This window comes from Cheilinus undulatus, linkage group 2, assembly GCF_018320785.1.
Source record: "Cheilinus undulatus linkage group 2, ASM1832078v1, whole genome shotgun sequence".
Classification (NCBI taxonomy): domain Eukaryota; kingdom Metazoa; phylum Chordata; class Actinopteri; order Labriformes; family Labridae; genus Cheilinus; species Cheilinus undulatus.
Window position 1 is genome coordinate 17,617,591 of NC_054866.1, and position 19,231 is coordinate 17,636,821.

The 19,231-nt window shown below is 38.3% G+C and overlaps 1 protein-coding gene across 16 annotated transcripts in view; it reads left to right on the top strand.

The window, feature by feature from the left end:
* Positions 1 to 470: 470 nt before the first annotated feature.
* Positions 471 to 19,231, top strand: part of phldb1b (pleckstrin homology-like domain, family B, member 1b) — a 152,785-nt gene continuing 134,024 nt past the window's right edge. For 14 of the 16 annotated variants that reach the window (XM_041799859.1, XM_041799882.1, XM_041799946.1 and 11 more), the window contains exon 1: positions 8,835 to 8,931. In XM_041799859.1, the coding sequence (XP_041655793.1) occupies positions 8,890 to 8,931 (42 nt within the window). In that variant the 5' untranslated portion in view covers positions 8,835 to 8,889. Of the gene's footprint in view, positions 707 to 8,834; positions 8,932 to 12,671; positions 12,807 to 19,231 lie in introns of those variants that run through there. The other 2 variants (XM_041799904.1, XM_041799910.1) reach the window with 2 other exon arrangements.

A 19,231-nucleotide genomic window follows, 5' to 3' on the forward strand; every position in this document is an offset into this window, starting at 1 on the left:
TAGAAAGTCTGGGGGGGATACTGAACATTCAGGTAGGGCTGTCTTCAGAATCTGTCTCATCAAGCTGTAACCAAGCTGTAAGACATGATAATCACTAAATGAAATATTTTCCAGTGTCTGAGCTGCTCACACGCCTTCTCAGAGCAGAGGTTGAACACATGGGAGCACAGTAACAGTAGCTCCAGTGTAAGAGTGAAAATCGTTCCCTTCGTTCACCTCCTTGTTTACCTATGAGTCCCCTGAAAGGTGGACGTTTCTGCAGCTTTTCATGAACAACACAGCATTTCTTCCCCTTAAAGAATGAGAGCCTTGTATCCGAGTGTTGGGGCGAGGCCGACCGGACAGGAGAGCCAGAGAAAGAGGGAGAGAGAGAGGGAGAGAGAGAGGGAAGGGGGTGAGCCAGGGGAGAGTGAGAGGGAGGGGAGCAGCAGCAGCAGCCAGACAGTGTGTCAGCAGCCACATGGCTTTAGCCCAGAGTGTGTAATGACAGCCAGGGACTAACAGTGTTGGACACCCTGATGATATATGCGGGATAGAGGACACACAAAGAGGAGCCTCCTGTTTGGATTCCTGCTTTTTGTCATTTTTGGTGTTTTGGACTTTTTTTTTTTTAACCTTGTGGGCAGGAGAAGGGTGTGTTTAGTCCTGTGGTGTAACTGGAGCATCCCAGCGAACAGTCACAGACACCAAACCCTCACCACATCAGGTAAAGTGAGCATCCTTATCTGAACATTAAAGGCTGATTGTTGTAGAAGCTTCTCTAATGTCTTCTTCTCTGTTTTGTGGTTAATTTAAATGCAGGAAAAGACCTGCCTTTCATGTTACAGTTTGAAATCAGAATATTTTAAAATGCAGACTTTAATTTAACTCCTTGTTGTCATGATAAACACACTTTTAAAAGAGTGAGAACAACACACAGTAAAAATCGCTTGATTTTAACCCTACTTGGAAGTTTTGATGTGGCGTTACAATATGCTGATGGTAATGCAGCAAATCAAAATACAACTTGATTTACTGTTTCATTGTCAAAAACAGATGAGCAAAAGTTTACAAAAAGGCTTGATTTTCATCTTTTTTTTTAAAAGAAGACACTTGTTCCACTCGTTATTGGCTTGATCTAACAGCACAGAAATGGTGGATGCTGAGTAGCAAGGAAGAACTGAATGACAAAGTTTTTGAGATTATGGAGGCTCCAGAGACTTTCTAATCTGTTTTGGAAGTATTGTGGCTTCCTGGTGTCACAAAATGAGAAAAGAGAAATGGCAAAGTCAAACAAAAACAAAATATGCAAAAGCTGCTACACTGTAATGATGAAGAACTCACACTTGATGAAGAATAGGAGTAACATAAGGAGCCACTTGGCAAATCCTCACCCTAAAGAACACAAATTTTTTAACATGTTGTAATATTTGAAATGCAGTTGTTGTTCAATAAATGCAGATGTCTTTTTTCCCCCCGAGTCTTTATTTAATGTTTTTTTTCTGATACCATATTAAATAGCTTGCTAGTGGCTACGTCACGTGTTTAGTTGCTCTGATTGGCCTGTAGAGATGTGATAGACTGAACGTTCAACCAATCATACTCCGAGGATTTTTCAAAGCCTCTGCCTTTTCTCAAACGTTTCCTATTAAAGCTTTCCCAGATGGATGTGACACACATCCATCTGGCGTGTCAGGTTATTTTATATCCATATGAGGAATAATAAAGAAATAATAAAGCAAAAATAATGACAATAACAACAAAAAAATAATAATCATAATAATGATAACAACAACAGTAATAATAATAATGAAAAAAATGAAATTAAAATAGAATTCATAAAAAAAGAATAAAGATAAGACAATAAAAAAATAAGAATAAAAAATGAATAGACCTAAATAAACAGCAACCATCATGTTCATCACTTTATGCATTTAGCAAAATCATAAACTTTTTATTTTATTTTAACCCTGTAACGTCCTCATTGGCTCCTCCTAATAACTTACAAAATGTGCTGCAATGTGACACATTATTAAAGTTCAAAACAAAACAACTAAACTGTACATTTGCTTGAGGGCCTGGAGCATTTTGCTGAAGGAGATTTGCAGCATTTTTCTCCTGCATAGGTTTCCTGTGTTTGTTCTTTTGACCTTGCATCGTTTGAGTGTTCACAGTGCACTAACTGTTTAGTTGGTTGACCAATCAGTGGCTTTGTTACACATCTACACCCACCAAAGGCTCTCTTACACATATATATCACTTCTGATCTCACAGAGCATTAGAATAGGGACATACTAAAGCCTGAGATATATATCTGCTGTTTTATCAGCATCCTGAGCATAATTAACAGGGATACCTCTAGAGCAGTGCTTCTCAGTTAGTCTAGCCTCAGGACCCAGCACCACCTCCTGAATGAATCTGTGACCCAGATTTCTGAAAATGTTCCACAACTCAAATTATTTTCTCATCAAGCCCCAGAGCAAACATTACATGGCTAATCAGAGTTTATGCATTATATTAGCACACTTAAGCTTTACTTTGTGCAGACTCCTTGAACATGATTACATTATAAATTAAACATGACTATACCTGCATTTCTATATAGCTCCTCCATTGCACCTCTGTGCATACTTTGTTCATTACCTCCACCAAGGAGGTTATGTGATCAGCAATGTTAGTTTGTTAGCAACATAAGTCAAAAAGTTGGGGACTGATTTTGATGACATTTTCAGGAAATGTCAGAAATGGCATAAGGAAGAACTGATAAGATTTTGGGAGTGATCTGGAGCACGGTCTGATCCAGGGATTTTTTGCTATTGGGAGATAAGGCTAATGGCGGAGGTCTGCACTCTCCGAGTGCTTTTCTAGTTATATGATGTATTTTATCCTTATATTAAATTTACATTATATCATGTGAGATTTATTTATGCTTTAATGTAAGTAAAACTTGTGAAAAATATGAATTTGTACACGATGCTTTGTGCAAAATCATTCACTTTAAATCGTCCTGGGATGGTGGGGGTCCCAGTCTTTAACAGGTTGAAAGGTTTGGGAACCCCTGGTTTAAATAGTGCATAATTTTAGAAGAGAACATGCATACATACATGTTAAACTCCATTTTCTCATACTAATCATGATTTCATGACAATAAATAAATCAAGAACTGGAGAAAAAAAACAAAATGTCCTCGTTATCATGACAAAGCTGAGTAAAGGAAAATGTATGGATCCATGTCGTCTTTGGGCTTCCATACATCATAGACTGTGAGACCCTGAAAACAGTTCCTGAACCCATTTTGGGTCCTGGCCCACCAACTCAGACTCATTGCTCTAGAGGGCACCCCAGAGAGCTCAGGCCTAAAACAGCCACCTGATGTATGAGATGTAAACTACAAGCATGATCATATAGGAGGTTGCTTTAATGTTAACTCTCATATCAGAATAGAGTGGTGCAGTCGTGACGTAATTTTGTAGGTAAACCCAGAAGTTCACATCGCATGGATTCCCTCGGCGTCGAGCCTATGGGATTTTTGAATGTGTTTTTATACTATTGCTGAAACTAAGCTCTGTCTCCAATAAAAGTTTATGAAACTCACACATTTTGTTCATAAAGATAATCTTCACAAATTGATAATATAAGCACCATATCTGGTTCATTAATCTAACTGACGAAAGTAAAAAGCTAACGTCATGCTATGCTGAACTACAACACAGTCAGCTGAATTTTACATCATCACCCGCAGATACAAGTGAACAGCAGGCTCAGTTGCTGCGCTTCAGATGATGACGTACAGTCTTCCCAACAGACGCTGTAGTCCTTGTTAGCTATCTTTTAGCAACTCCTTTATTAAGACGTGAACAGATACACAATTCAAAGGTGGGGCATGTTTCAGATGTATTTTATGTTGTAGGATAAAACGTTAAACTCTCTTGAGCTTGTGTTCACCACAGACTTTATTTCAGGCATTTAACCAAAAACTCTTTCAAAAATCCCATAGACTTTCAGACGAGGGAACGAGGGAAGTGCTAAAATGCTAACTCACTTCCGCATTTTAGGACTCATTCATGCACCACTCTATTAATTTAGCGGCAACATCAGTAATCAGATGTCAGCAGCTGTTGAACAAACACAGCAAGCACTTTTTATATTTGATATTTCACCATAATACTAAAATAAACTCTTCAGATATTAAGTAGAAAAACTAAAATGCTACAAACACAAAGTCACTAATTAACATGGTTACTCATTGAACTGATACACCATCCCATTTTTACATCAACCTATGAAACAGAACTTATCTGTCCCTGCTAGTTCAACAGACACGTTTGTGGCTGTGCAGTGACAAAGTCATATGTCACAGATATGTATATTTGTGGTCTGTCAGCTCTTCACAACTTTTTGTTTGTGTTCTCCTGCTATCACTCTGCCACAAACATCCTCTCTGCCTCTACCATTCATGTGCACACTGCAACACTATACTATCAAGTACACTCTCCAGCATCAACCCTCTGTCTCATATCAATGGTTTCATAACAGTGGAGCACACAAAATAACAAGTGGAGCACAAAATCTAAGAAATTCTGTGCGTTGTCATTTTTCACACAACTGTAAGGCATGAGGAGCTGCCTTACAAGATAAATGGCGATTTAATCTAATTTTAGGTTTTTTCTTGACATCTTGGCATGGAAATTCACTTGAAATGATGTCACTGGATGAGGTAATATACATAGGGAAACGAGAGGAAAAGCAACCAGACTCCTGGAGGGACTGGATATGACGTCAGTGATTATGAAAAGAGAGAGGTGGCATTCACTGCGTTACAACAAACCTCTCATTTCTCAGAATAACAGCTGACTCGTTACACAAGACATTTTATCCAGTTTGTATCTCATCTTTTTGGGATATGTAGAGGTTCTACTTTTGACTGACTTCCTTGGAAAGCTTTGAAAAGACTGAAAGTTTTTCCATACCTTTTCATTCAGCCTGAGAGAATCAATTTTTGTCAGTCTGGCTATCTTGCAGTGCCACTACAATGATCTTCAATATTGTATATTATAGTTTTAGAATAATGAGGACCCTTTGAGAATAGTGGCCTTTAAAATGAATGATGCAGCCTGTAAAGATTCCTTTTAATTTAAGATGGATGCATATTTATTTTGTTGCCTTTTGTATTAATGTAAAAGATATTAATCCACAGTAGCATGAATCTGATTCTGATGGCGCATCGAACTTTATGCTATAAAGGAGGAGGCTGGGGTGGAGGAGGTTAAGCTTTGTCAGCAGCAGCAGCAGCTGTGTGGTGCATCTGCATTAATACAAGCAGGGGAAGTCTTTGAATACATCGCTGTTTTGAGACAAAAATCTGTGGGAGCTGGGAGGTAGTAACTGGGATCAGCAACAGCTCTGCCATTAGCCTCCCAGTCCTCCCATTATGATGAAACACTTGCTGTTTTATTGACAGAGAGAGAGAGAGGAGAGAGAGACTCATACATGGTGTGTAGTCGTTGTTTGAACCTCCCGACCAAAGTGGAGCTAGGCCACATTTTTCGGTCGCTGGGCAGCGTCCTACAAAGTTCCCAGACTGCAGCAACTCTCCAGCTACTGATAATAAATCCTTTGTTTGGCTCATTCTGTTCAGGGTGTAATCAGGTCAGCACAGAGGCACTCTATCTACCCCCATCCTCCTCCTCTTCCCTTGACCCCAACACCAAACACTCATCTAGTCCTATTCTCTCCCATTATGAGTTTTTAAACCTTCCCTTGGTGCTGCACTTTGGATGTTGAGGAAACTGCTCGGCTTCTGGCACTTCTGCAACCGGCTTTGAAGAACTGCAGTTTCAGAAACTGATTCATCGCTGTCTTTAGAACCGATGGATTGTGTACTATTTGTGACAGGTGTGTTCAAAGGGGTGACGGGGGGGGGACATGGTTCCTTACGGAATTCTGATTGGCTGGCCAAAATCCTACACTATGATTAGCTGTTTTGACGTCTCAAAATCAACTATTTAGGTTGTGTTGCTATGGGTTTCTAGTTATGTTAAACTTAATGAAAGAAACAAAAACATCAGCATAACAAATTGTAAGTTCAAGAGCCCATGATTGTTTTTATGGTATGTCTCTGCATAATTCTCTCTTTTTGAAGGTAATAAAGAGCTGTATTTATCCTATCATGTCGGTTACACCTGGCATTTGGCTGCAGGGTGGTAGATTTTGGGCTATTATACACAGGGATGGGTGGTATAATCTGGAATAAGAGGATAAGATGTTTTATTTCCCAGCATATATACTGGACTAGCCCAGACTTAACTGTGGGTGTAAAGCAGGATTGCTCATTATAACCCCCAGTATAGTCTGGCTATGCTTTGGGTTGCAACATTGGACATCAGGGCAGCAGAGGTTATTGTAGGTCATATTAAAGCTCTCTCTCTCTGCTTTGTTATTCATACAAACAGCTGTACAGTCTTCAGCCTCTCCAACAGCTGCATATACAGCTCACACACATTGCAAGCTGGGCTATGACCTCTGCAGATCTCTCTCCCTTTCTTTCCTCCTGCCATCATTTCCTCTCTTCATTGTCTTTTGTCTATGCTGAGCTTCAAGGTCATCCCATACCAACAAAAATAATCCCTCTCAGACTCATTTCACCTCCATTATCTTGATAAAATTCCATCCTAATACTTACATTTTAAATAATAAAGTCTATCTGAAGTAATGCTGGCTTATTAAACTACAAAATAAAATAAACAAGCCACAGAAGGGACACAAGGAATCACAACAAACAAGAATGCTGTAAGCTGTGCTCTCCCTGAGGGGTAGCATAGTAACAAAGAATTTGGCACAGCAGCGGTGTGGTAGAGGATGATCTCATGGTGTTTTGGCTCACCTGGCCTATTTAGGCACAAACACTCTGGCTCTGTCTGGCTGTTTCAGTGGAAAAACTAGGAGCATGCTTACAGGGTGTGTCACTAACTGAACACAAACTTCAATTATTTAGAGAGGGGTGCTGCAAAGAAAGCAAGATACACCCAACTAAAAGAGGGATATAAATGGAGAACTTGGATGCTTTTATTGGGTAACAAAAGCCAGTGTGAAAGCATAGTGCCTCTAACTATTACTCCAGGAAGAAATGCATATGAGACAGAGAAGTCTTAAAGGTAAAGCTTGATATTTTGAAGCAGGGTTGTATGAGATATCCATCAAATATCAGTCAGTCAGTCACTCTATTTAGCTTTCAGCAAATCCTGCATACATTACAGCTAGTCCAATATCAACAGCCAGACTCCTCACCAAAACAAGAAAGAAAGACGATATCACTGCTATTTTAATTTGCTCCAAGTTGGAATTGGATGTATTGTGTAAAGCACTTTGTGCTACATTACATTGTATGAAAAGTGCTATATAAATAAAGATTGGTTGATTGATTGATTGATTTTGAATTTTCAATTATCAGTTTTAAAGCACTTAGTGGTCTTGCTCCCACATACACTCCTGGTCGTACCATGAGGTTCTTAGTCCAAGGGTCTCCTTAAAACTCCATTATCAAGGTTGAAGACCAAGGGAGACCGGGCCTTTACAGTCTGGGCCACCACTCTGTCGAATGATCCGTCTGAGGAGATCAGACTGGCACGCTGCCTGTCCTCTTTGAAATCTCTTTTAAAAACATATTTCTACAAGTGTGCATTCACTGGGTCTGAGTTTTACTCAAGTTTGTAGCTTTTTATTTTTTTCCATTTTTGGTAGGTTTAAGTTACAACTGAGTTTTACCTACAGTAGGTCTAACTAGTTGTAAACTTAGTTTTGATGTATTTTATTTAGGGCTGTCAAAAAATAAAACTTTTTAATCACAATTAATCCCAGGATTTCTGTAGTTAATCGTAATCAATCGCACCCTTTTTATCACATTCTAACATTAGACTATTTTGTGTTTAAAACTGTTTTTGTGTTATTTTTGATTTTTCACTGTCTTAGACTAATTCAATTCAATTCAGCTTTAATTATATGCTGATTTTAAACAACCACAAATGACCAAAATGCTTCACAGTATAAAAGCAGAACATGACACAAGAATACATCACAAATAGTAAAATAAATCAAAATAGTACTTCATACAATAATGGTAAGAGTAATAGTCAAACCTAAAATCTGTTGGGGTACAGAGTCCTTATATTAAACCAAGTAAACCAGCTTACCAAATACTAATGTTTGATTTGTCGCTAAAAAATCTTCTAAAAATGACCAAAAGGTGAAAGACTACAATGTTTAAATGTAACCTTTATCCTTACTGTAGAGTTTATATTGTTGATGGTAACATTATAAAATACTTTTACCTATATAAAATATGTCAAAGTGCATGTATTGTTGTCACAAACGCTTGAGTGTCAACCATGTACTTTCCTAATGAGAGAAGCTGCTGTGACACTATAGGACTGTGGGAACAGTAGTTTATTTTGACTGGGAATGCTAATTAGTCGTGTGTTCCAGTGGCTACTGAAAAATGCTTCATACAGCCTAATTTCAAAAATACAGAAATGTCCCTTTAAGAAGAAAATGATGTGACTGTCATAGTTAAGAGTGGTGATTGCAAACAATGTGAGCATTCATTGGTGATATTAAGCGTGTTTTCCACAGATTGAGCCATAAGGAAGCACAGTAAGTGTTTCCAGAGGCTGAATGTCTTCAGTGTGTAAAAAGGCTGAATGACAGGACAATACAAAGACACACAGAGGCCTGTTTAGTTGTCTGTGAACATGTCTGCTTCTTGGATCAGTTTCCATGACTCAAAGGGATGTCCCACGCTGCCCCCTTCAGTTTCCCTTCCTCCCAGAAACTCCCTTCATTCTTTCAAACTCTGACACCACAAGTGTCTATTCCTTAAACCTTGGTGTTTGGATGTACAAAAACATGGACTGAATGGAGTTTAAAGCCTGTTTTTTAATGAAAAGAGAGTCAAGGGTGAGTGAAACTGTACATATCTGTTTCCATGAGTAGATTTGTAGGCTAAAGTTAAAGCTCCTCCTTCAGGCTGGAGGAAACACGCTGTCATGTTTGTTTTGGTTACTAATATGAGCATGTTGGTCAGTTAGGAAAACTCTACCATGATTTACTCTCATCTTCTAGTTTTGAGTATGTAAACACCTTTTTCGTGTTATGCAGCTCAGGCTTTGTCTGATATGATTTAGTTTCATTATTTTGAATATGATGTTGAACTGCTCAGTGCTAGAATTAGCGGTGAAAACTAACTCTTGTAGTGTGTCCCCCACACTACAAGATAATCTGGCAGATTACCCACTTTCATTAAAGGAGGTCCTAATTTTTGATGCTTTTGAGATGATCTCTGATTTTCCTGTGGTTAAAGAGTGGCCAGATTGGCTTCAAAGGACATGGAGGAAAAATCTTATCATGTTGTGTCATATTTAATGCTGTCCTTTGGGACCATATGTCTGTCATGTGTTGTATATTGTTTCAAATTGTTTTGTATAGTCATTTGCCATGTCATGTTGTTCATTTGGTCACTGTATATGGAATCAACTAGGATCTCAATATGTTATATCATATTGTATTGTGCTGTGTTAGGTCATTTCATGTAGTCATACAGTGTTGTGTTAAATCATTGTGTCATATGTCTCAGATAATACTGTATTGTGAAATCTTATCGAGGTTAAGTGCTGACTAAAAATATGACAAAAACATCAACAGCCTTTTGAGGGAGAGGGGACTATGAAAAATAAAAAGCTAAGATGTCATCTTTGATAATACAAAAGTAAGTTCAGTTTTTGTTAAAGAGATGAAAGAGACCAAAATATCTTTGCTGGACTGCCAGACAATTAAAATCATTTGCATTCCTCCACTGTAGATATAATGTCTATCAATAAAGCATTGTGCTATACTGAAGGTTAGCTTGGGGACTTCTAGGTGAAGGAAAATAAAATATCATTATTATGTGCTAAAAACTCACATGAAGAAAATTATAATTCAGGTTTTGGAAAGAAGCTTTAATAAATGTTCATTTGGAAAGGATTTTTTACTATTTAAAAAGCATTTAGGAGTTTTTGAAAAACATTTTTTATCTCATCTTTCCACCACATTATAGAAAAACATGCATAGTATCGATAAAGACTTGGATCATTTAGGAGTATCAATACTTCTTAAAATGAACGATCCACCCCTGCTGTGAAAGTCCTTCATTAAAGGCCTGTCACTATTTTCATCAGTTTATTTGTATTTATATAGAATTTATGTAAGTGTTTGGATTCCAACTCTTTGGAATAATATACCTGAAGACTCAGACTTGAAGTTTCTCTTTCTTTTTTAAATACAGCTCTAAAAACATGTTTTTAGATTAGCCTTCACTTAACAATTTCTCTGCTTCTTAAAAGTTCTTTTCCTCATTTAAACTAATATTTTGATGTTTTTAGATTTTAATTTTATTTCAGCATGTTTTTTATTTATACTGTTTTTAATTATTTATATTTGAATATATGTATCTTTATTTCCTTAGTTGGACTTCTTGTGAAGCACTTTGTAACTGGAATTTTAAAATGATAATAATAATAATAATAATAATAATAATAATAAATGATGATGATGATTATTATATAACATAAGTAACATAGCTAATGTAGCTAATGTAGCTAATGTAGCTGAAGCTAACAAAGCTACACTCGCTGCATTATCTTATGCTAGATTTGCTAAAGCTCACTTAGCTACATTACCTATGTAGCTGATGTAGTTACCTTTGCTTTAGCTATGTTTGATAAATCTCAAGTTGAAGCTAAAGCCAACATAGCTTACCTATGTAGCTAATGTAGCTACCCCTGTAGCTATGTTTGATACATCTCAAGTTGAAGCCAAAGCCAACGTAGCTTACCTATGTAACTAATGTAGCTACCCCTGTAGCTATGTTTGATACATCTCAAGTTGAGGCCAAAGCCAACGTAGCTTACCTATGTAACTAATGTAGCTTCCCCTGTAGCTATGTTTGATAAAGCTCAGGTTAAAGCTAAAGCGAACATAGCTTACCTTTGTAGCTAATGTAGCTACCCCTGTAGCTATGTTTGATAAAGCTCAGGTTGAAGCCAAAGCCAACGTAGCTTACCTATGTAGCTAATGTAGCTACCCCTGTAGCTATGTTTGATAAAGCTCAGGTTGAAGCCAAAGCCAACGTAGCTTACCTATGTAGCTAATGTAGCTACCCCTGTAGCTATGTTTGATACATCTCAAGTTGAGGCCAAAGCCAACGTAGCTTACCTATGTAACTAATGTAGCTTCCCCTGTAGCTATGTTTGATACATCTCAGGTTGAAGCCAAAGCCAACGTAGCTTACCTATGTAGCTAATGTAGCTACCCCTGTAGCTATGTTTGATAAAGCTCAGGTTGAAGCTAAAGCGAACATAGCTTACCTTTGTAGCTAATGTAGCTACCCCTGTAGCTATGTTTGATAAAGCTCAGGTTGAAGCCAAAGCCAACGTAGCTTACCTATGTAGCTAATGTAGCTACCCCTGTAGCTATGTTTGATAAAGCTCAGGTTGAAGCCAAAGCCAACGTAGCTTACCTATGTAGCTAATGTAGCTACCCCTGTAGCTATGTTTGATAAAGCTCAGGTTAAAGCTAAAGCAAATGTAGCTGCTGGCTTCAGAGTAACATTGACTGCTAACAAAGCTAAAGCAAGCCACTGTTTGCCCAACTACTTCTAAATCTGGTTGATATATCACTTTATTCTTAAGCTTTTGAGTTTTTTCTGTTTATTTATAAAATTATTCTTGGTCTGTAATGTTTTGGTAATTTCATGAAGGTAAATGCCAGGCATTGTTTACGAAGTTGAACTAAAAAATGTATAAAATGTTGCATTGGAAAATTCTGTCACTTCCAGTCTGACAGAGGCAGCATCTCACAGGAGTGGTCAGTGAAAGGGGGTGTCTAAAATCTAGTCTGCAGCCAGACCCCTCTCTATTCTATCGAGTAGTGTCATGTTATATGAGTTAGTATCATATTATGTCATATTTTATTGTGTCATGCTGTATCATATTATGTTGTGTCATGTTAAACTGTGGGGTGTCATGTCTTACTGTATTGCGCTTTGTCCAGTATAGTATCACATCATCTCTTGTTGTGTTGTGCCATGTCTTGTTGTACTATGCCGTACAGCATTGTGTGTTCTCATTTGGTATTGTGTTGTGTCATTTGGCATCATATTGTGCATTGTATATGTTTGGGTAGCTTGAGGTATTTTGATATGATGTCAGCCCTCAGTTATTTGATGCAGCTCTAGTTTTTCTCTTTCCTGTGTTTAAGCTTTTTGAAGTTTGACATTCTGCATCAGATCTCTTTCGAAGAGCTTTCATCATCATCACATGGTCAGGTGTATGTAATATGATCAGGTGTGATCTGCCAACATGACAGTATAAAGCTGATATTTTCTCTCTCATCAGGATAGAAATATAACATAAGAAGCTACACATCTGAAATATACTCATAGTAATAGTCATTAGGACCCACATGTTCTGACTCCTGCATCTCTCTTGCTGTTGTCATGCAGTGTGAGTGAATCTGAGTGTGGGTGCTGTAGTCCAGTATGTGTAGTGTTCTCACTCCTCCTGCAGAGGATTACTGCTGTTGAAAGAGCCCCTTTGTCCCCGCAGGGCTGGAATGCCTGTCCAGCTCCACATCTTTGGGAAACACTGAACCAAAAGTCAACGAAACCAGTATGTAAAGAAATCCCAGTGGAATACCACAATCCCAGTGACCCACACCCAAAATGGTTGCCTTGTTCAATAATCCCACTGAAGGTGGATTTAACATGCCAGAGTTCTCCTCACTTCTCTATCCAGGTGATTTAACTTCATTTCTTTTATGACGTGCAAAGCAAAGTATTCATGCAATGGTTCCTGCTCTCTTTATAACACGTACATACTGAGAGAAAACATTTCTAAGCTGGTTCTGTTTCCAATCGCCTTCACTCTTATCATTTTACTATTGGTTCCTGGCTCTGAGCGAGTGTTGGCACAACAGCACACTCACCATTATTGTTAGTCTTGGACTGAGGCTTGGATTTTTCTTGTTGGATGGAGGGGCTTGAACACATTTAAGTTTGAGGAATGCACTCCTAGAAATCTTTAGTACAAAATACTGAGCCGCTTGAACATAAAAACTCAAAGTTTTGACTCAGAGTTAAATCTGGTTTTACACACACCTACTAAAAAGGTATGCCCTCTGCTTAGTATTTCACTTAGTTGTTATAATTAATAACTATAAAATGTGGAGGTCTTATTTGAACCAGAGTGTTAAAATGATGGTAGCATGTGAAGAAAAAGGGAAGCAGTGTTGGGTGCTGCAGGAAAACGATGCAAATTATGTAGAATAAGACAGGTGAAACGAGGTACTCTGAGCATGAGAATCATAAAAATGAAGAAGAAAATGCTCAAAACACCTTTAACTATCATGGCCAAATTCTTAATAAGCAAACTCACAAACTGAGGCTTGCATGCAGCAGCTCAGTTATGGAAACCCATTCCATGAAGCTTCCATTGCGCAGTTTCTGTGCATGCATCGATGCAGGTAGAAGGCCAGAACTCTTCAGCTATAGAGTCAGCAGAACCCTGTGATTTTACAAATTCGTCCGCTGGGTGGCTGATTTGCTGTTGTTCCTAAACGCTTCCACTTTTTGATAATATCACTTACAGTTGATTGTAGAATATCCAGCAGGGATGAAATTTCATAAACCTTCTTATTGCAAAGGTGGCATGCATCACGGTACCACACTTGAAGTCACTGAGCTCTTCAGAACAACTCAGTTTGTATCACAAATGTTTAAAAATGGGAACTGCATGGCTAGGTGCTTGATTTTATGCCTATGGCAGGGGGTCTGATTGAAAACACCTGAATTTAATCGTTAACAGGTGTGGCCAAATACTTTTGTCCATATAGTGTACATTGAGACAAATACTTAGGGATGCCTATCCTTTGCATTTGTGAGGCCCTATTTACATTTTGAGACTTTAGCTACTACTGTGTCTGTACGTTGCATCAACAATACATCCTCCGTGAAGATCTGATGTTAGAACTTAGCTGCCCACCTGTTATACAAACAGCAACCTATCTTACTGTGACTTTTTATTTCTACTGTGTGTGGTAAAGCCACTGATTACAAATGAAAGGGGTTGAATTACTCACAAGCTAAGAGGTTGGTGGTGTCTTTTTAACAGTTTTTCTCCCTCATGTTGTCATAAACATGTTTTTAAAGGACAAGGGCATTTAGCAAAGACATTCTGTAAGCTAATGGTTAAACTGAAATAGGAACTCAATTCAACATGTTATGACTGAGTTGAATGTGTCATTCATGGATGAATCCACTTGGTATCTAAATGCCCAAATTGTATTTGAATCCCAGATAAGTGAACTGTCAAAACAGGATATAAGATGAAGATGCCAGGACATTACTTTTCTCACCTTTGAATAAGAACCTGTTGGAAATGTATAGCCAACACTTGAAAAATATCCAAAGCTTTTCATCAAATAGAAAACATACCATTACACAAGGATGCACTGTAGCCCTGCATTGGCTTATAATTTGAGTATTTTTAGTGGGTAGAGCTTTTGCTGTCCAGTAGAAGCAACACAAATGGAAATGTTGAGCTAATGTGAAAAATGCGCTGCCCGTGTTTGCAGGGGCATGGCTATGAATCACGTGTTTTACTTGTTACTGTAACAAGCCGAGTTTTCCTTTTCAAAAAGTGAAAAAAAAAAAAAAAAAAGATTTATAACTGCTGGTACCTCAGAGTAAAAGCGGTCCAGAGAAACATTGAGTCATCTCTGCCTGTGGCTCAGTCTTAGTCAAAGTTACTGTTGAGCGTGTTGGATAACAGTGGTTTGGATACTGACAACACATATTCTTTCATACAGGCTTTGAGGTATAATTTCCAGTGTCACTGGAGACAACAATCAGATAATAACACTCCCTGATCCTCTGAAGCACTGAGCTACAATTTCACACATCATGTGTCTTTGGGTGATGATTTCACAGCTTTGAACATTTAGTCAGCCATGTTTTGTATTGTGTTATTTACTCAGTGTTACTATAAGCTGTAAAAAGTATCAGCAGTAACAGTCAGTGAGTGAGATGACAGGTATCGATTTACTTCTTTTCCTTACCGTGTCCAGGGCTTCACCAGTCATCTCTAGTGTTTACAGTTATAGTTAGATATAAACGCCTGTATTTTAAACACTTTATTGTCAGCACAGGACACACTGACAGTGCAGATGGTGTGTTTAGCTGCCGACTGATAATGGCCTCTCTCCAGTGCTCAGTGTTTGATGCCAGAATAATAAATCTGTGTTTACTTGTGCTATCAGGCTGTGAGGGATGCACTGGTATCTCACTGTGCATAGATTTACATTTTAATGAGCCATGCTTGGCTTATAGTCTTATCTGTGAAAAAATACAACACTGCATTGAGGCAGTCATTCAAAACAAACATGATTCATCATTCAAACCAACAGATTTCAATGACCTGTCTTTGGTTTAAATTCTGGCTTCATTCTTTATTTATGGGCCTTGAAGCATTTTTTCCACACATTTGATGTTAAAACAAAAGCCATTCACAGACCCACTGACTATATAAACATGGATGTAGACTCAGTGACATCAACCCTTATTATCTGAAGAGGTGCTCTGACACCAAACAATGGTGGCTGCCATACTGAAAATGTTGTGTCCAGAGAGGTGGAACCTATGAGAGCCTTAGGCCTGCCTGCAAACAGCCACAATGTTCCAGCCTGTCAGTCTGCTCTCTTACTATGCAAATGTATGCAGAACTCTGCCTTAATTTCATCAAAACAGATTAATTATAAAGAAGTTCAACCCAAATACTCAAATATGTTTTTGAGCCAGGTTGTAAACATGTTTATTTCTGCTATAAAATTAACATTTTCATCAGGATTCCTTGACTTCTGCTGCCCCCTCAAGTGAGCACTTCATCTACAGCAGTTTGTTTATCACACACTGGCTTCATTTGCAACATTAAAAACTGCCATTTGATAGGATGATTCTTTACAATACAAGATGATTCTATACAATACAACACCAAGGGCAATGACCTGCCTGTCTTTGTCTCAATTTAGCTAGGGGTTATTATTGACTTCATTGTTTGGTTGGGAAAATCAGTGTAAACCAATCAAGGTTAATATAGTTAACTAAAACTGACTAAACAACTAAAACTGAAAATCAAAAATCATTTTAGTTAACTGAAACTAAATAAAAACTAAACTAAACTAAACTCGTTAAACAAATAAAATGAAAAGTAAAGAGCAGCCTGTTTGAATATGTTTTAAAAATGTGTGATGTTCCCTCAGCCCTGACATCAATCCGAAAAAACTAAAACTAGAACTAATGAAAACGAAACTGAAACAAAGCAGTTTTGCAAAATAAATACAAAATAATAAATACAAAAGGACATTTTTTAAGGTTAACTAGATAGACAGTCATTTATTGTCATTGCATTGTAAAAACGCAACAAAATTACGTTTGGCAGTCCCCTCTGTAGCAGCAAACACAGTGGTCTAAGCGGTGGTTAGAAATCCACAGCCTCACGTCATCCATCCTGCTGGTGAGAGCGGGCATCCCGAGAAAGATGCTCAGCGCGACAGGTTTGTGTGGGGCTGCTCTTAGCCTAACCTGCAGTCTGGCTTGTTTGCCCTGCTTTTGCTTTCTCGCACAAGGCTGTCACTGCCTCCTCCCCACTGGTTGTAGGTCATGCTGCTCTTCTTCCTCCTCCTGTTGGTCTCTGAGCGCCCCGTTCTCCGGTTAATCTCCACAGGCACGCTGTCAGTTCTGGTGTAAGAGGAGGTCTGGTGTAAGAGGGGCCGCTGCGTTCATATGCGCCGCCCCATGCTACTTCAGTAGGTAGCATTGAATGGTCTCCTGTTGATCAGGCAGTGTTCCATGGCAGTTTCTGGCAGTTGTTGTTAGCTTTTAAGCCAGCCAGGAGTTGTAGTTCAGACTGAGGTCTTCTTTTCACTTTCTTTGAGTTTTCTTGATGGAAATTTCCTGCTCTTTCTCTCAAAGGTGTCCTGGACTGGACTGGTCTTCTTTGTTTTCACAGGTTTCAACAGTTGTCAACTAAATATGCAAGGAAAGTTTTCAACCCAGGTTATTTTCCCTTTGCTGGATATTTTGCAAAGAACAGAAATATTTAGGATATTTGGACTACAATGATGCACATGTTTTGCTGCACCTACAGCAGGATCAATAAAAAGAAACAATAAAAAAACACAATCAAAAGAACAGAGAAGAACAAATGTATATTTGAAACTTGACTGGAGCTGTTCCTGAGGCTCATGCCCCGCCATGAGAAAAAAAAGGAGAGTTTTTGGAGCAGCAAGAGGAAGTGTGTGACAGACAGAGGAAGAAGAAGACATGCAGTCTCATCCAGAAGTCGAGTGTCACTAAATGTAGATTTCCTGCACAGCCAGTCGAGCCGAGGAACATTTCCTGTTAGCTCCAGAGGCCGAGGTCAGGGCGAGGGAAAAACCTCAACTATGAACACAGCTGTTATTTTTAAAACTGCTCAGACGCCAAATTTTGGACTTTGTTGTTGTGATCGCAGCAAAGGTGAAATCTTGTATATCATAGAAATATACTGCCCAGAGACACGTCTCCAGATGTGGTGGTAATACTGCACGGTAGTTACATGATTGCAAAGACTCTCATTATGAGCTCATCTTTTCTTCTTTTTTAGTCATTCTGTTTTGGTTTGGGCATTCATTATGTAAATAATTTATATTTATATTAGAAAATAATGTAAGAAAGATAACTGTGCAATCTTTAAACATGAAGATGCAGGAATTATTTTGTTACATAGAGGACTCTTGTCACAGTCTTTTGAAAAACTATCTGTCAAAGCTCACAGTCAAGAAAGCTGCTGCTGGGGTTTTTGTCAAAGTCGTTTCACTTGAGATGAAATAATTCCTACAACCAACCAAAAGCATCCAGGATCAGCCGCTAACACTTGTAAATGCTATGTTTAGGTTTGAACGCCACCACTGGAATGAGGCTTTGCTGCAGTCTGATGTATATTATGTGGTGGAGTTGAAGGACTTTTTTTGCATGTTGGAACTTTTAAATTGAATTGTTACTTCTCCCATAAAAACATTACTGCCTCAAAGATGTTTATATCCAGTACAGACTTCACTACAAAAACCATAAAAAATACAAAAAACATAGGAAGGAGTGCTTCTTGGACTCAATAAAAGGTTTGTTTGGGATGCTCTTTGGAAAAGGTATTCATGGAGTTGTTGAATAAATAAGAAAAAATTCTAAAGCACTCTCTTCAAGCATTAAAATGCCTTTATTATCACGGCATGGTCATATGTAGACCTAAAAACATCCTGATGAAGATGATTATGACCTATAATAAGCACTATTAGCTAAGATTTTAAGGGAAATAAATAATTATTCTGTGACAAAAAAATCTTCAAAATATTCACATATTTACACAAAAAAGTCCTCCGCTTCTTTGTATTGGCTTTATTTTTGCCATTATTCAAAGCAGATCCTGTCTGCAGTGACACAGAGGGCCACGCCAGGAGCCCCCTGTCTCTCGTTCTCTCAATTATGAGCTATTCAGGCCGTTTCCACCAGGATCTGCACAGTCAGACATGTGCAGTTTTGACAAAGCGTGACACAATGATAGCACAGGCTGCCATTGGTTACCCAGGCCCGTTGCAAAGCTTGGTGGGAGAGGAAATGGCAGCTAGTATTAGCCACTAGCAGAGACGATCGAGAGTGGATTTAAAATGAATAACAAGACGTTCAGTGTCTGAATTTACTGGTGTGTATTTAATCTTTTGATACCCTGGAAAATAACTCAAGTTAGGCTCACTAGAGAAGCTTCTGTTAGGGCTAGGAAGGTACGTAGCATTGTTCAAACAGCACATAAGCCAGCTTTAAGAGGAACAAAGTAAATGGCTGTGACTAATGGTTCAAAAGTTAGTCAACTTTTAATAACCTGTGTTACTTCTTGTTGTATATGACAGTATTGCTCTCAAAGGGTAAACAGAAAGCACTTTATTAACAGCTGATTTATTAGTATGTTCTGAAGTCAGTCTTTGATTGATCTTAGTTGAGAGAAGTCATTCAATCAAACTCTCTGCTGTGCAAATCATTCACTTATCAATTCATCTGAGCATTATTCTTACAGTGAGTCATTATGTTACACTGTAATGATAGCTGTCCTCTGTTTGGTATGTCTACCCATAG